The following is a 15,153-nucleotide window of genomic DNA, read 5'->3' as shown; positions in this document are numbered from 1 at the left end:
AAAGAAAGGTTCACATTACATCATCATATATACTCGACTTTCTTTTCTGAAACAGCGATTTCAAAGATGAAAACTCCTAATTTTCCTGCAACGTGTGGGTTCTGTAATGTTAAGAGAAGAGTAGTTTTGCTTGTAATGTGCTGATACATGTATACCAATGAGCCCTACCTCCACAGGCCCCTCCAGTAGCACAGGGTGTCCAAACTCCACATACTCCCCATCTGTGGAAGACATGCCCTGCGCCTCGGTCTTGTTGCCCACCCCGATCTTGTGGGTCTTCAGAGACTTGATGTTGTCGAAGCACTTCTTCAGGTGAGGCTGGACCTGGAGGAGAGGGAGGTTTGAAAGGAGGGTCAAACTAAAATCAGTTTCAGTCTTGTACCTAGATAGCAAAATTGCCACAAGCCAGCTTAGAGACATTTGCTGATGTATTCAGAAGTATGAATTGGTACCTCATACATTGGTACCTCATACAATTAAACATTGATTGCCATGACACATTTTTGACAGCAATGAAAGTATTGGATTATATTAACTAAACACAGCTTTTGGTTCAAGCTGGCTATAAGGACTTGGGTCTTTGATTCAAAACAAAGGTTCTGAGAGCATATCAAATTATAGTGTAATGAACTACCTTCTAATTGAGAAGGATTAATGTAGTAAGACCAACATAACTCCAACACAGACTTAAGCAGGAACTAATACTAAATGGCTGATTACCTATGATTATTGAATTTTATGGGATGAAATGTTTTTTCAAGAGTCTTAATCAGGCCTGTCTCCAGCTTGAATTTTTTTACTCATTGTCAAATCTGCTATCTTAAGCTTATGTCAATACATTTTTGTCAATTTCATGTCATGAAGTTCACAATTTTGGGCCAGACAGGGTGAATTATCTTCTGTCCCAAACAGAAAATTTCCGTCCAGGAATGGAAGGACAGATCCACGACATGTACTTACAGCCTCAGGGTTGCGAGACTGTCCCAGGATCTCCAGTAGGTCGTCGTTGGAGATGAAGTAGAACCTGGGGAAGATCTGCCGCTTGGTCTCCAGGTACATGTCGAGGGACTTCTGGATCTCCTCAAGCTTGGTGTTCATGTCGTTCAACTTCTCCAGGATTCCTGGCATCAACAATCACACAAAATTGTAAGAAACGAAGTCCATTCCTTAAAGTGCAGATTCATCAATAGTGCTGCAAAAGTACAGTAACAAGAACAGGTCTGTTCTGTGTGTTTAGATAGTGTTCAGCGCCAAGGACAGCTCTGTTTTAAGTGTGTGGACAGTGTCCAGCACCAAAGACAGGTCTGTTTTGAATGTGTTGATAGTGTTCAGCACCAAGGACAGGTCGGTTTTGAATGTGTGGATAGTGTTCAACACCAAGGACAGGTCTGTTAGGAATGTGTGGATAGTGTTCAGCACCAAGGACAGGTCTGTTAAGAATGTGTGGATAGTGTCCAGCACCAAGGACAGGTCTGTTAAGAATGTGTGGATAGTGTCCAACACCAAGGACAGGTCTGTTAGGAATGTGTGGATAGTGTGGATAGTGTTCAACACCAAGGACAGGTCTGTTAGGAATGTGTGGATAGTGTTCAACACCAAGGACAGGTCTGTTAAGAATGTGTGGATAGTGTTCAACACCAAGGACAGGTCTGTTAGGAATGTGTGGATAGTGTGGATAGTGTTCAGCACCAAGGACAGGTCTGTTAGGAATGTGTGGATAGTGTTCAACACCAAGGACAGGTCTGTTAGGAATATGTGGATAGTGTTCAGCACCAAGGACAGGTCTGTTAGGAATGTGTGGATAGTGTTCAGCACCAAGGACAGGTCTGTTAAGAATGTGTGGATAGTGTTCAGCACCTAGGACAGATCAGTTCTGTATGTATAGATAGTGTTCAGTACCAAAGAAAAGTCTGTTTTGTCTGTATGAATACTGTTCAGCACCAAAGACAGGAATGTATGGGTGGTTTTCAGCAAAAAGGAAAGATCTGCTTTGAATACTAGTATGTGGTTTGAATTCAGCACCAAGGACAGATATGTTCTGTATTCATGCATGGTGTTCAACACCAAGGACATTTCTGCTACAAATGTATACTCAAAGCATTATTGATCCTATAAATGGCTTACCCTCATGATGTGTTCCCCTCTGTGCGTTGGGATCCTTGTTCAGACGGGTCATGATGACCTTCCAGTTGGCGTTGACGTCATCGAACTCTGCCGACTCCCGTGGGAGCTGCTTCCTGATGTCCTCACCCAGGAAGATGTTCTGAAGAAGACATACGTGCAAAGTTAGCATGATGATATCTTTAACATGATGATAATCATTCATGGACACCAAATCTTAACACTAATTTATATATCAACTCAGAGTTTTGGTTTAAAACCTGGTTCTCCAGTTCTTCCATTTAGTCACTGACGAAAGAGAGCAGATGCTGTCTGAAACATCTGTTTCAAAGTTTTAACCCTCGAGTTGATTAACTGTCATTTGGCGTATGTTTACATTACCTCGATGTCTAACCTTCATCAACATACCAAAGAATATTGACACCCCTCTAGATACATCCGCTGTCTCTGTACACATCAAATGGTATGATAACAAGATTGTTAATCTCTAACTTGCTTACATGTTACTTGATAAGGTCTCCTCAAAGTTGGGTTGAGTGGCCTGCGTCAGGGTCTCTACTCTCTTACACAAAGGAATAATACTCAGAAACACGAATAATTCACATACCTCTAGATACATCCACTGTCTCTGTACAGTGAGGATCATCTCGATGACCTCCAGGATGTGTGACAGGGTCCTCTCCCACTTGTCCACCTGCGCCTCGAAGGGTTTGATGTAGCGGGATGCCTTCATGGTGGACAGGGTCACCTGGTTATCCTCCAGCACCTGGAACACCTCGTCTGTACCCCTGGGGAAAATACACATTCAACTCTTTGCTTTATGATAGAAATTTCATCTAGTATTAACAATTCACTTAGCAGAACATGACGTCATAAAAGCAATGAATTGCTCATTCCATGAAAAGTTGGGTCCATATTGAGAATTAAACTGTTACCAAACTTAAAATTAAATCTGTTACCAAGGCAATATGGTAGTTGACATGAAAAACTAAGAAAAGAGGCAAACATAACAATGTCATACAAAAAGCTTAAGTTTGGTACAGGAGATATTTGCCAAATCATTTCTGGATAATATGTATCTCTTTTCTAAAGCTAATTGCATGAGTGTTTAACAATCATTGGTTTCATGTAATAAAACATTGGTTGACATCTTTAACATGGCACAATTAATAAAAAGTATGATTAAACAAAAAGGTAAGATGACTGACTTGAGTCTGAAGTGCCCGCGGTCCTTGTAAGGTCCGATGTCCAGGTTGGTGTCCTCCCAGATGGATGAGATCTCTGCTAAGGCCTGCTCTATGGACAGTTCCTTACTTGCAGCTCCTGAGATCTCACTAATCTGCTCGCTGAACTGATCCAGCCCCAGCTCGATGATCTTCCCCAGAGTGAAGTCCTCTGCCAGGTGGTCGAACGGTTTCTGGACCTCTGTCTTGATCTGGGACCAGTGGCGGTCGCGCATGGCGTCGTTTCGCAGGTCCTGGATCAGCGGCATGGTACGGCGGAACTGGTCCACCCGCGCCTTTGATGTGTCGATAATCTCCCAGTTCTTGTCCTATTAGAGGAAAAGCAAAGAGGATATGCTTGTTAGAATGTGGGAAAAGGATTCACAAAAATGCCTTCCAGCTGTATCAGCTCAGAGATACTTTACAGTGACTGCTGGATCAGATAAAGTTTTACGACCACACCAGTACAAGCAAAACTAAATTTCCTGCTGAAAGCTATCAAAACAAAATACTTTATGTGTATACGATAGATCATTCGATACTCACATTCATCATTTGAAATTCCCACTTCAAAATTAAAATGATGACAATATTTTCCCTCAAATATCTTGTTTCAAAATCCAGTATGTATGCATGTATGTACCCGGTACCTCTCTGAAATCAGTGACTCAGCCTTTGAAAGATACAACATGGTAAAAGAACACAGAAACAGATAAATAGATAAATGAATAATAAAAGGTTGACCTTGAGTTCTCTGCTGAGTCTGTTGAGCTTCTTGAAGAGGTTTCCGGCTGTCATCTCCATGTCCGTGGTGACCAGCTCGATAAACTTGCCCACCTTCCACTCGTCCCAGTTCCCCTCCCACTCCTTGGTCAGCTCCCACACCTGCTCCAGGAAGTCCAGATCCTTCGGTGGTGGGAGAATCATCATCATCATCATCATCATCACAAACTACAGTCAAACCTGGCCAGCCAACTACCTGGTGCGGCCAACCACATTCAGTCATAAGCGACTGTTGTAGACTGATGTTAAGGCCATTGGCTGCATATACGGTGACTGAGTGCCAGACGACAAAGAGTGCAGAGCTTAGTAATACATGACTTTATTCCTTCCCCCAGGACAATCAAAGAAAGACTTATGATTGGGCAAAGATAGTCAAGATGACTGCATCATTAAGTGGCTATAATAGTCCATTATGTCGAATATCAATTTTTGTAGAACTTCAAATCACAGCTTCAGTAAGTAACCTGCCCGATGAATTCCACTGCGTTCAGGACAACCCTACAGGTAACATTGTAACAGGTAACATTGTAACAGGCAGGATAAACATTCTAAGCAAACACTCTGATTTTAACTTTCAAAGCTCACCTTGTCCAGCCCAGCGATCTCCTTAGAGGGGGGCTGTTCTATCTTGAAGATGCCCAGCCCCCTTCTGAGGTTGTTCTCCTGCAGCTTCAGCATGTTGAGGTTCTGTCTGATGGCAGAGATCTGCTCCAGGGCAGGGTCACAACCAGCCTGAAATATGCAATTATTACGTAAATTTGATCAATATTACAAAGCTGCTTTTCATGTAGTCTGTATAACGCAAACTCTTGCTGACCGGTTATGGGTGGCTACAAGTGCGATTCAATCAGCCTGAGGCTAATGAAACAGCCAATGAATGCAGATGATAAGTACTTATGGATTGTCTGTGAGTATGTGTGTTTTTATGTGTGCATGTGTGTGCGTGTGAAAATTTGGCACTGTGTGGATAAGTATTTTCAAGTGCCAGCAGATTTATTCTTTTACTGCCTGATCTTTTTTTAAACCATCCCATTCCATTTCACACACACACACACACACACACACACATTCACACACACACACACACACATAAACCAAACACACACACGTACACACACAGCTATATTCTTACTGTACCTGACTACTGAATGGTCCCTTAGTTGAGAACTCGTCCACTAAGTTGGCCACTTGTTTCTTGAACTCCTCCGAGGAGGCGATGAGCCCAGACTTGAACTTGTCCTTGTGCCGTTTCAGCATGGCGTCGCTGTCGATCAGGCACTGCTGGAAGGACACCCAGGCATTGCTCAGGTCCTCTAACTTCTGACGTGTCTGGGAGGGAAAAGAATCATTTGAGTTTAAGTTGCTGCAATTATATAGAGTGGTGTGAAGACTAGCCCACTGCTGCCCACCCGTGTCAGGGACCCTGGCAGCAGTATAAGCATATAGTGTAATTCTTGATTTGTTAACTGTAACTAAATTTTAGCTGATTTAACAGTCACTAGTCAACAGCTAAAATTTCATCATCGCTAATATTTGATCACTAATAATTGAGACAGTAATGTTTGTTTCCACCGTTAAAATTAAGTGCAGTGACCTACTCCATTTTCCCAAAACCGCTATATTTTCCTGCCGCTATATTAAAGTGATTTACAGTAATGGATACTTTAACTACTATAACTATTACTTGCAAAAATGGAAATTATAACAAGGAGGACTACAATACAATTTCATCCTTGGTTTATGATTTAAACACCCTGAACTTGTAATGGAATGGTCCAACTCACCTCATCATCAATGGGCACGTCATATTTCTCCAGAATGGCGAACTGCTCGTGGAGGGGTGGGAAGCGTGCCTCGATGTTGGGGACTTCGTTCTGCAGGTGCTCCAGCAGCTGAAGTCCATCCCCGAGTTCATCCAGGGTCTGCGGGTGCTTGCTCACTCTGTAAAACAACACAGTCCATGTTTACAGCACTGTTTGATTTGATTTATTTATTGATTAATTGATTGATTACCTCCGTAAAAATGGAGGTATTGTAATCAGTTGGTATGTTTTGTTTGCATGTTAATTTGTCTTGGTGTGTGTCCTCAATTATGCGTTGCAGAGTGGTAGCCTGTCAGAATGTAAGGTGGAACTGGTGTAATAGGATACTAGGAGAATTTGTGTTTTGGCTTTGGTCCATTGTTGTAGACAGCCAGGATGACTCATGGCTACACTCACACTGGAACTTAATAGCCTCATCACTACTTTTTACAAGTTATGTAAGTCACAATCAACGTATTCTGTCATAAAGTTGTGTGGAAGCTATGATGATGTATTATTGTCTAGCTTGAACACATAACAGGGGCCCCTTCACTGATTAGCTTCAAAAGCAATTTGAGTTAAACATGCATGATTCAAGCTCTTCAGCATGACATATAAACAAAGTAATGTATTTTTCTTACTTCTCGCCATTTTCCTTGAGGTACTTGTGCAGCTCGTTGAGCGTGGCGAGCGCCATCTCGCTGAGGAGCGTGGTGAACTTGTTCTGCCACTCGTTGCAGTGGTTGAGTAGGGAGAACTTGAGCGGCGAGCAGTCCAGAAGCACAAACTGGATGTTCAGAACCGTCTCCTCCTTCTGGACATTGTTGGCAACCTCTGTGTACCTGTAGGGGACAAAGGTATTTCAGTTATTGTTATTGGGTGGGCCGACTACTCTCTCTAAGCAAGCCAGGGGCTGAATTGCGAGGAGCTTTACAATATTGGCAGGGCTAGAACGTAAGGGTCTGGAGTGACTGCCATTCGGCGCTAACTCAGGTGACCTCAATACAACGATTGCTCCATGTGCGGCCATACCACAGTAGGGTTTGAACCACTCACACAAGGAAGGACCCCTACTCTTTTCAATGAGTGTATTCTGATGCATCATCTCGATTTGTGTTACCTTTTAGATATTTTGGATACCCGAAACCCCTGTCACAGACTCCACTCACAGGGAATCCCCATGGCCCTTAACATAATTATATAATCTCTAATTCATGACTGCTTGGGGGTGGTGGTAGAATGTACTAATGTTAATCTTTGTAGTTCATTAATAGGAACGATAGAAATGGAAGGCACTTCAGCACCAAGGAAGGTAAAGGTGCTTGCAAGTAGAAATATGCCACTGCTTGTTCTGATACTTAAAAATTTCGAGATAGTACATTTCTCCTGTAGCCTTCAAAAATATACAGTGTATATACAGTTAAAAAGTAGGTGCACAGCTCCAATTTTGGGTGCATAAAAGGTGCATATTCACTCAGTATTTTGAGCCCTGATTCTTATGTTCGTATACATCATGTATTTGCTTGCAAATGTTGCCTTTCTGGTGTTCATATTTCAATGGCTTCAAAGAAAACATATAATTCTTCATCCAGAAATCTTCATACAAACAGAACTGTCTGCTTCTCTATGGGCAGATTGAAGTGCTTACCTGGCAATGTCTGCATCGAAGGATGAGACAGGGGGGTTGAGACGCTGGTATCTCCTGATGAAGGCATCCTTGTTGATCTCCCAGATCTCACGGTAGCTGCAAGGGACCAAGGGAAATGTTCACATTCTGTCACAGCAGGGAGGGTGGGGGCTGGCACTATAGGGCTTTTGTTGATTTCAGAATGATTTATAATAATGTGTAAAACAAAAGCATACACAACCGGTTGACAGCAAATCAAACAATGTCAAATGTAGTGAACTTAAAAGTGAGCAGGAGAGGTCAGAAGTCAACATAAAATAACGGTAACATAATTTGGGTATTGTATGATGCAACTAACATAGTTCTGGCACCAAAATCAAAAAAAAAAATGATACACTAAGTGCTACACTGTATTTAAGAGAACCTCCAATGCATTGCAGCAAATTCAAGGATTAGGGAATTGCACAAAATTTAGTCACCTCATTATGAATTAAATTGAATAAGATGTCTTTCTCCACGAATCATGGGAAATCAAAATAGCTTGCTAAAGTCTTATGGAAAAGGGCATGTAGGCCCACCTAAATCTATTTACATCCTGATAAAAACAAGTTGGGAACATAAGAAAAAAAATACATGTATTTTGAATCTGGCTGGACATAAAAATATGACACAGCTTGACACACTACATTAGGATAATATGAAACTACTGACTCACCCATCCCATGTCTGTAGGTACTGCTGTAGGTGCTGTGCGTTAGCCTGCATACCAGAACTGATGCTACCCTGGATCTTCTTGGTGTCGTCATCTCTTTCTATGATCTGATATATGGGCTGTGGTGGTACAGAAAAATGTTCATTATGCAGTCAGAGTAATAATAGTAACCACAATATTTGGATGTATATATGTTGTTCTTTTATTTTAACTTTGGGACGGAATTTCATGTGAAGTGCCTTTACCAAGGGAACAATGCCGAACCTGGAACCTACTGGTTTTGAGCCCAACACTATAACCGTTACACTGCACCAACTCCACCTAAAATTTCATATGTCCTGTTATATTCCAGAAAATGTCTGATTTTCAGCATCATTTTACACAGAAAAATCCTTTGAAGAAATTGAAACTTGATCATCTTTACATAAATAGCTAGAGGGATAACCTTCATTCCCATACAGTTTTCTTGCTTAAAAATTTTCCTGAACTTGAGGGTGAAAAGCCAAAGATATTTTTCATTGGCAGTTTCCAAACCTGTCACATCACTGTCCAAACATACAGTGTAAAGAGTGCTTCTTGCTTCCAGGAGTGACTGAACTTACATCTTTCTGTGATCTTCTCCGGGTCAGCACGTCCGGTAACCTCTTGATGATGGACACTGACTGCGACAGCTGGGTGCTCACGTTGTTCACGATGCTTGCAAGCTTCTTCAGAGTTGGTGAGAACTCAACCTAGAGAAAACAACAAACACTCATGATTAAGTTTACTTCAGAATATTGTCGCGTTCAAAACATGTTTGAGACTTCTATTTTCACTATTTGATTTTCTATTTTCATTGTGTGACACCATAAGTATTGACATTGCTGTAAATGTATTTAAGCTTGCAGTGATTTGATTTCCAGGTAGGGAAACAATGGAGTGTTTGTGGCGGTTTTTAGTTCACGGTTCAAACAAGGTGGTAGGTGGGCAGAAGAAAGAACAAGCATTTTTCTGGTGGTTTTAAGTTTGCGGGGAGGAGGTCACCATGAGAAAAGCGAGCATTAAACCACTGTGACAGCAAACTTAAATACAGAATTCATTTTTCATCACTTATATTATAGTAACTAAACTATTAGTTCCCATTAGTCCATGTTGTTACTGTTATACAACCTTATTTCTTATTGTGGCAATAGCATGACTTACATACAGCTTCCGATAGCGAGAGGTCTGGTATGGAGGCAAGTAGAAACAGCACAACATGCAACAGACATTAGCATGCAAACATGCAAACAGATGCAAAAACATCACATGGATTGATCGATTCAGAAGTAACAGTCAAATATCCTCGTTAATTTGTTAATAATGGCAGAGAAAGGTCTTCTCATTTCACAAGTAGCTTACGACTAAACATAACTCTAGATCTATAGTGGTAAATGAACAGGTAATGGCCCTGTGATAGCCTTTTTGAGGCCATATATAGGAACAGTTAATCAACTGTGTTCCCTCGAACCAATATGGTACCATTAACCAATAAGTTTATCTATCTATCTATTATGCTTGTCTCAAACCATTGACTTACAGCATGTAAAACAGGTGGAATCAAAAATGTATAAAAAAGAAAGAAGTCGAGATTGACCTTGTCTCCCTCCAGCACGACCTTGACCCTGAAGAGCGGGTTGGGCGTGGTTTTCCCGTCGCCGTTGATGGCACGGGAGAGTTCCTGTAGCGACCACTTCACGTTCAGACGGAAGGCCTCCTCCACCATACGGTCCATCTTCTCGGTGTAGCGGTACCAGTGGTTCTGGACCTGGGATGGGAAAAAAAGAAACAAATCATTCATTTTCAATTCAAGCGTTGAAAGGTCGCAGGTTCGGTCGCAGGTTCAATCCCTGACTGAGTCAAACCAAACATTTCTAAAATGAGTACATTTGCTTTAACTGCTTTGTACTCATCTCTGTCAAAATATTTGATATATCAGCACACACCACTACCAGTGGTGGACTACATTGTGTTTCTGTGAAAGGCAGTCAGCACAGTCGACTGACATACTAGTAGATATATTTAAAGTAGAAGTGACAGCAGGGTGAATATCCTTACCTCTGCACCATCGGTCCTGAACACCTCGTAAGTCTTCCTCATGATCTGCACGACCTCGTCGTGGATGGACTGTAACCTCTGCTGCTGGTTCCCTCTGTGTCGCACCTGTGGAGCAATGGTCTTTGTTATTTCTCTAAGATCGTTACAAACTTCATTTTACTTATCTCTAATATTCCTTTTGTACATCACATCCTAACTGTCTTGGTAACTATGTATGCACACAAAACAAAGCCTGAACGCACATACAAAATATGTATTACTGAACATTTACACACATGCAAAAAACCCTACCAAAGACACATGATAGAAGCCAAATACAATTATTTGTAGCTTTACACAGAAACAAACTAGACAGAGAACACAGCTTACAGTGTTACATAAAATCATGTAGGTACCGAGCACACAGACACAAAGAATCTCTGAACACATGTTACATACATACACACACACACAAACACACACACAAACAAACACACACACACAAAAACATGCTGACCTGGTCATCTTCAAAGGCCAGGTCCTCGTACACCCTCTTCCCGTCTATCTTGACCAGCAGCATCTCGCTGATGCGTACACAGTTCCTGGAGATGGTCAGGTTGGCTGCCTTGTAGTCATCAACAATAGACTGGATCTGGAGGTATGACAAGAGTCATGTCAGGAGGCAAGCTTTAGAATCAACTAGTTGATATCAGCATTATTATCAGTACATCATAAACTTTTGATTAAAAAAAGGGTAATTATAAGAGGAGGAGCAAGTTTTTAGCAAAATCTTCAGTTTTTGATGCATTGAATCCATGATTTAGCTTTGTACGATGTACAAATAAGCAATACAAAATAATGAGCATAACTGTGAACAAAATACAGTGTAACTGTTGCTTCATACATAAAATCGAAAAAAAATTTGCTCAAAGTTAAAATCTGCTGGAATGCAGTGACAGATAGCTATAAAGTTCATATCTAATCAGTTGTTTGCAAGCAAAGTTGAAGAAATGACAGAGCTGACAGAACACCAGAGTTCAAGGTAACCCTTGTAATATGATCTGACCTTGCCAGCGTGTGTGCGACATTCTTGGACAAAGAAGTCCGAGATGCCCTTGGAGGCCCAGGTCAGCTTGGTCAGCCCAGGGTGGATCTTCTTGTCCAAGAACCGGATTCTCTCGCGGAACAACCCTCTCTCCTCCGTCGACAGGGCAGCTATGATTCTGGACAATTAAAAAAATTGGTCACAATCAATAAAGCCTGCATTTGGATAAAATTAATATTTTTCTTGGAAAATGTTGGCATAATTTGTGTTATTGTGGTATATGATAAAACTATGCACATACTACAAATTGCAAGCAAATATTACAACAACAATTATCACATTAATGACTAACTCTTTTTTGCCAATTTTCTTTGTAGAATTATAATCTATAGCTGCCTGATATTTCTTCCAATGGCTTAACCATTTGGCCCTGTCGGCATCTTTTTCAGGAAAATGGCACCATGTTTTGAACAGATACTAGAAATCCTAGTGTTACCTGTTGTAGTCCCTGACGACCAGCAGCACATGTTCCCTCAGCCCCCGTAGGTCTTCCTTCTTCATGTACACCTCGTGTGCGTAGTGGGGGATCTCAAACATCAGCTGCTCCCAATGGTGGATCTCATTAAACAACTTCAGCAGCGACCTGACAAAAAGGAGAAAGTCCTTTATGTAATAGGTTTTCACAGACAAGACTGTTGAGAAACTGCTCAGCAAAATTTGATAGATCCATTACTAAGTCACCTCTTTCTGTACATTTGCTCTGCTGGTACTTCCTTCTTAAAAGAGACTATCTTTTTTTGAAGACTTGCAATTTCATTTCTTCCTTATCTTTTTAGTTAATTTTGAAGAATGCAATTTGACCCTTTTTGCTGCCACAAGTCTTAGATATTACTTCAAAATAATGAGTTATCTACAAATACATGATGATAGAATAAGATTGTCTTTGAAAGGACTTACTTGTCAAAGTTGATGTCCAGCATGCCCTGTTTCTCCTGACTGCGGCACATGAGGGGGATCTCCAGCCTCTTGCCCAGGTCCCTCTCCACCGTGCCCGTCCACTCGTTAAACATCTTCCTGATGAACTCGTCCAGCGCCTGCGCCAGCTGCTGGTACTGTGTGCTCGCCTCTGCACCGGAACCAGTCTTCGGCAGGAAGAACGCCTTGCCCAATGTCTGATGGGCAAGAAGAATATTGTTATACTGTAAATGCATTTAAGTTTGCGTGGTTTTTATTTCGGGGTAGGGAGAAATTGGAGTGTTTGCAGTGGTTTTACGTTCACGTTTGAAACAATAGTAGTGCTGCAGTCATAGGTGGGGAAAATGTTTTGCTGTAGTTTTAAATTCGTGCTGAAAGTTCACAGCAAAATCTGTGAACATAAAACCACCGCGAACATTTCTGCATTTACAGTAGATTGTTCTGTTGTACATGCCAAATTCCATAATTGTGAAGTCTTGTCTTTGTCAGCAGGGCTAGCCCTTTGTAATACCAACAGCTAGTTAGGCAGCCCTGGCTGTGTGTCTTGAACAGCCAACCCAAATAGATGAATAAATAACTCTACTAAAATGTCAAAATTCACAGTTCTTGATGAACAGACCTGCATGGGTGCGTCTATCCTCCTCTTGAGCGCCCGTGCCCAGTGGGAAGCCCCTGCGTACTTGGGGTGCATGGCGGGCAGCTCCACGGACTTGGACTTCGACATCTCTTTCTTCACCATGTTCAGCTCCTCATTAAACAGGCCCCAGATCTCCACCGTCTTCTTGTCGATCGTTCTGCGGACAGCCTGAACAACAAACAAATGTTTTTTTTAAAAGCTGGCCTTGGCAGCTCCAGGATTATGCTTACATTCTGACATTAGGAGTTGAATCTTGGAGTTGAATTGGCTGCTAGAATTGGTTACGGAAAGGAATGCTGAAAGGCTGCTAGCTTCAGGTTTGACGAATGAAAGAACAGGCACAAACTGTGAGTATTACCAAAGCCACTGAGGCAAAAAAAAACATACATTTTCCATCTAAAGCATAAGGAAGATGCTGTCAAAAATTCTCCATACTTTTACTAAATATCTTTCAATTTCATCAAGTTCTCTCATCTTTCTCCTTCTCTACAGCTTTAAAAAAATTCTACGCCCCAAAATAATTCATGTACCATCCCTCAACACACTTGGAAAACTAGACATAAACTGCTGTCCAGCTGCTAGGAAGGCTAGCGGTATTGACAAACCTCTCTGCTATTGAGATGAGCAAAGGCATCCAGCAGTTCCACGCCGGCCTGCACTGTGCTGATGGTCTCGAACGCTGAGGAGATGACGTTCTGCATCATGACCTCTAGGTCTTTCACCCCTGCACGGAATCTGTTGGGGAAATTAAGACTATGTGTCAGACAAATTCGTGGGTTGTCAAAATATTCAAAGTACATGTAAGAAGTTTTTTCAATGTCAACAACATCCTAACTGCAGACAATGCTATAGAAGCAGCAAAAGAAGATTGAAAGAAACTGCCTGATGCTGACTCACTTGTTATAGTCATCGTGCCAAGATGTTGCCTTGACATCCAGAATGGTCTTCTTGACGTCTTTAAGGATCTGCAGGTTCCTATCAAACGAGGCTTCGATCTCGAGGAGACTGCGAGCGACCTCGGGTCCACGGTGTCCCGCAAAGTGCGGCAAGGGCGTCTTGGTTCCGTCCTCCCATCGGGCAAAGTGCATTTGGCACTCACACACCTAAGGACAGGTGATAAGGATCATTCTAAGTTAGGATCTCTGGAGCATGATGACAGGTAAAAATCATTTCAAGTTAGGATTTCTGTTAGTAGCATGATGTGTTCATTCATTTGTTTCTTCAGACCATCACTACCCAAATTTTTTGTCTTTTTTCCAGATTTTCTTCACTCCTAGACAAATTTTCTTATTTCAAGAATTTCAAGAATGAAGAAGAAGGAAAATTATTTCCATGGAAATTGATTGGAAGTGATTGTAGTGCCCAGTGGCACATAAGGCACAAGATTCCTTGCTGTTTCAGTAGCAATGTCCAGCAATGTCCAGACCCAGGCACGGTCCCTGGCTGCTGGCTCACTAGAGATAATTCTATGAAGACTTGTCAATGAGTATACTTACCTCTAGCAGGTCCTTGCATCTCTGGACAAAGGCATCGACTTGTGCAAAGATACTTGTCTGGTCAAGCACCCAGCCTTGGGGGCTGAACCTGTGGTGCACTCTTGCAGTCTGTTACAAAGTAGAAGAAAAGTGGTTAAAAAAATATGCATTAAAATTAAAAATGCAAATGATTTTCTTCATGAATGTATTAACTGTTGTTTAGAAATAAGATTTAGCAATCTGTATGTGATTCAGTGTATCTGTGTCATCTGGGTTCTGATACGTGTAGTCATAACTGTTTCTTGTCCTTTACTGAGCTGGTATTCTAAAGATACTTAGTAATCCTACCCTTTGGTATGTCTCCTTCCATGAGATACAGCACTGGATGCTCTCATGTAGACTCTGCATGCTGGACTTGATGTAACCATCAAAGATCCTCTCCAGGGAGATCTCCTTACAGCATCTCCGGATGATCTCATTACTCATCTGTGGTGAGAAACAAATCAACTCAATGTGTTGAAGTAAAGTATCAAACTTTATCATGGAATGTACCAACACGGATGAGCTTTCATGCGACTTAGGGTGTTACTACAGTATCATCTACAAAGAACCAAATATATTGTTTAACAAACAAAACAAAAACAAACAAACAGACGCCTTCACAGAGGTAATGAAACCAAACACGTTTTATACAGGTA

The 15,153-nt window shown here is 41.6% G+C and overlaps 1 protein-coding gene across 2 annotated transcripts in view; it reads right to left on the bottom strand.

Annotated features, from left to right (window-relative positions):
• LOC136423217 (dynein axonemal heavy chain 2-like) overlaps positions 1 to 15,153 on the bottom strand; it is a 54,688-nt gene that overhangs the window by 33,631 nt on the left and 5,904 nt on the right. For both annotated transcript variants that reach the window (XM_066411296.1, XM_066411297.1), the window contains 24 exons: positions 14,804 to 14,941; positions 14,477 to 14,584; positions 13,878 to 14,083; positions 13,586 to 13,715; positions 12,963 to 13,148; positions 12,326 to 12,540; positions 11,865 to 12,011; positions 11,390 to 11,546; positions 10,841 to 10,975; positions 10,345 to 10,449; positions 9,884 to 10,054; positions 8,871 to 8,999; positions 8,272 to 8,387; positions 7,578 to 7,673; positions 6,571 to 6,771; positions 5,912 to 6,068; positions 5,265 to 5,456; positions 4,713 to 4,859; positions 4,089 to 4,250; positions 3,330 to 3,673; positions 2,729 to 2,909; positions 2,125 to 2,263; positions 961 to 1,121; positions 169 to 324 (listed from right to left, as the gene is read on the bottom strand). In XM_066411296.1, the coding sequence (XP_066267393.1) occupies positions 169 to 324; positions 961 to 1,121; positions 2,125 to 2,263; positions 2,729 to 2,909; positions 3,330 to 3,673; positions 4,089 to 4,250; positions 4,713 to 4,859; positions 5,265 to 5,456; positions 5,912 to 6,068; positions 6,571 to 6,771; positions 7,578 to 7,673; positions 8,272 to 8,387; positions 8,871 to 8,999; positions 9,884 to 10,054; positions 10,345 to 10,449; positions 10,841 to 10,975; positions 11,390 to 11,546; positions 11,865 to 12,011; positions 12,326 to 12,540; positions 12,963 to 13,148; positions 13,586 to 13,715; positions 13,878 to 14,083; positions 14,477 to 14,584; positions 14,804 to 14,941 (3,879 nt within the window). The remainder of the gene's footprint in view (positions 1 to 168; positions 325 to 960; positions 1,122 to 2,124; positions 2,264 to 2,728; positions 2,910 to 3,329; positions 3,674 to 4,088; positions 4,251 to 4,712; positions 4,860 to 5,264; positions 5,457 to 5,911; positions 6,069 to 6,570; positions 6,772 to 7,577; positions 7,674 to 8,271; positions 8,388 to 8,870; positions 9,000 to 9,883; positions 10,055 to 10,344; positions 10,450 to 10,840; positions 10,976 to 11,389; positions 11,547 to 11,864; positions 12,012 to 12,325; positions 12,541 to 12,962; positions 13,149 to 13,585; positions 13,716 to 13,877; positions 14,084 to 14,476; positions 14,585 to 14,803; positions 14,942 to 15,153) is intronic.

The sequence above is a fragment of the Branchiostoma lanceolatum genome, chromosome 17 (assembly GCF_035083965.1).
Source record: "Branchiostoma lanceolatum isolate klBraLanc5 chromosome 17, klBraLanc5.hap2, whole genome shotgun sequence".
Classification (NCBI taxonomy): domain Eukaryota; kingdom Metazoa; phylum Chordata; class Leptocardii; order Amphioxiformes; family Branchiostomatidae; genus Branchiostoma; species Branchiostoma lanceolatum.
Note: the sequence above shows the minus strand (reverse complement) of the source record. Positions and strands in the feature narration are given on the sequence as shown.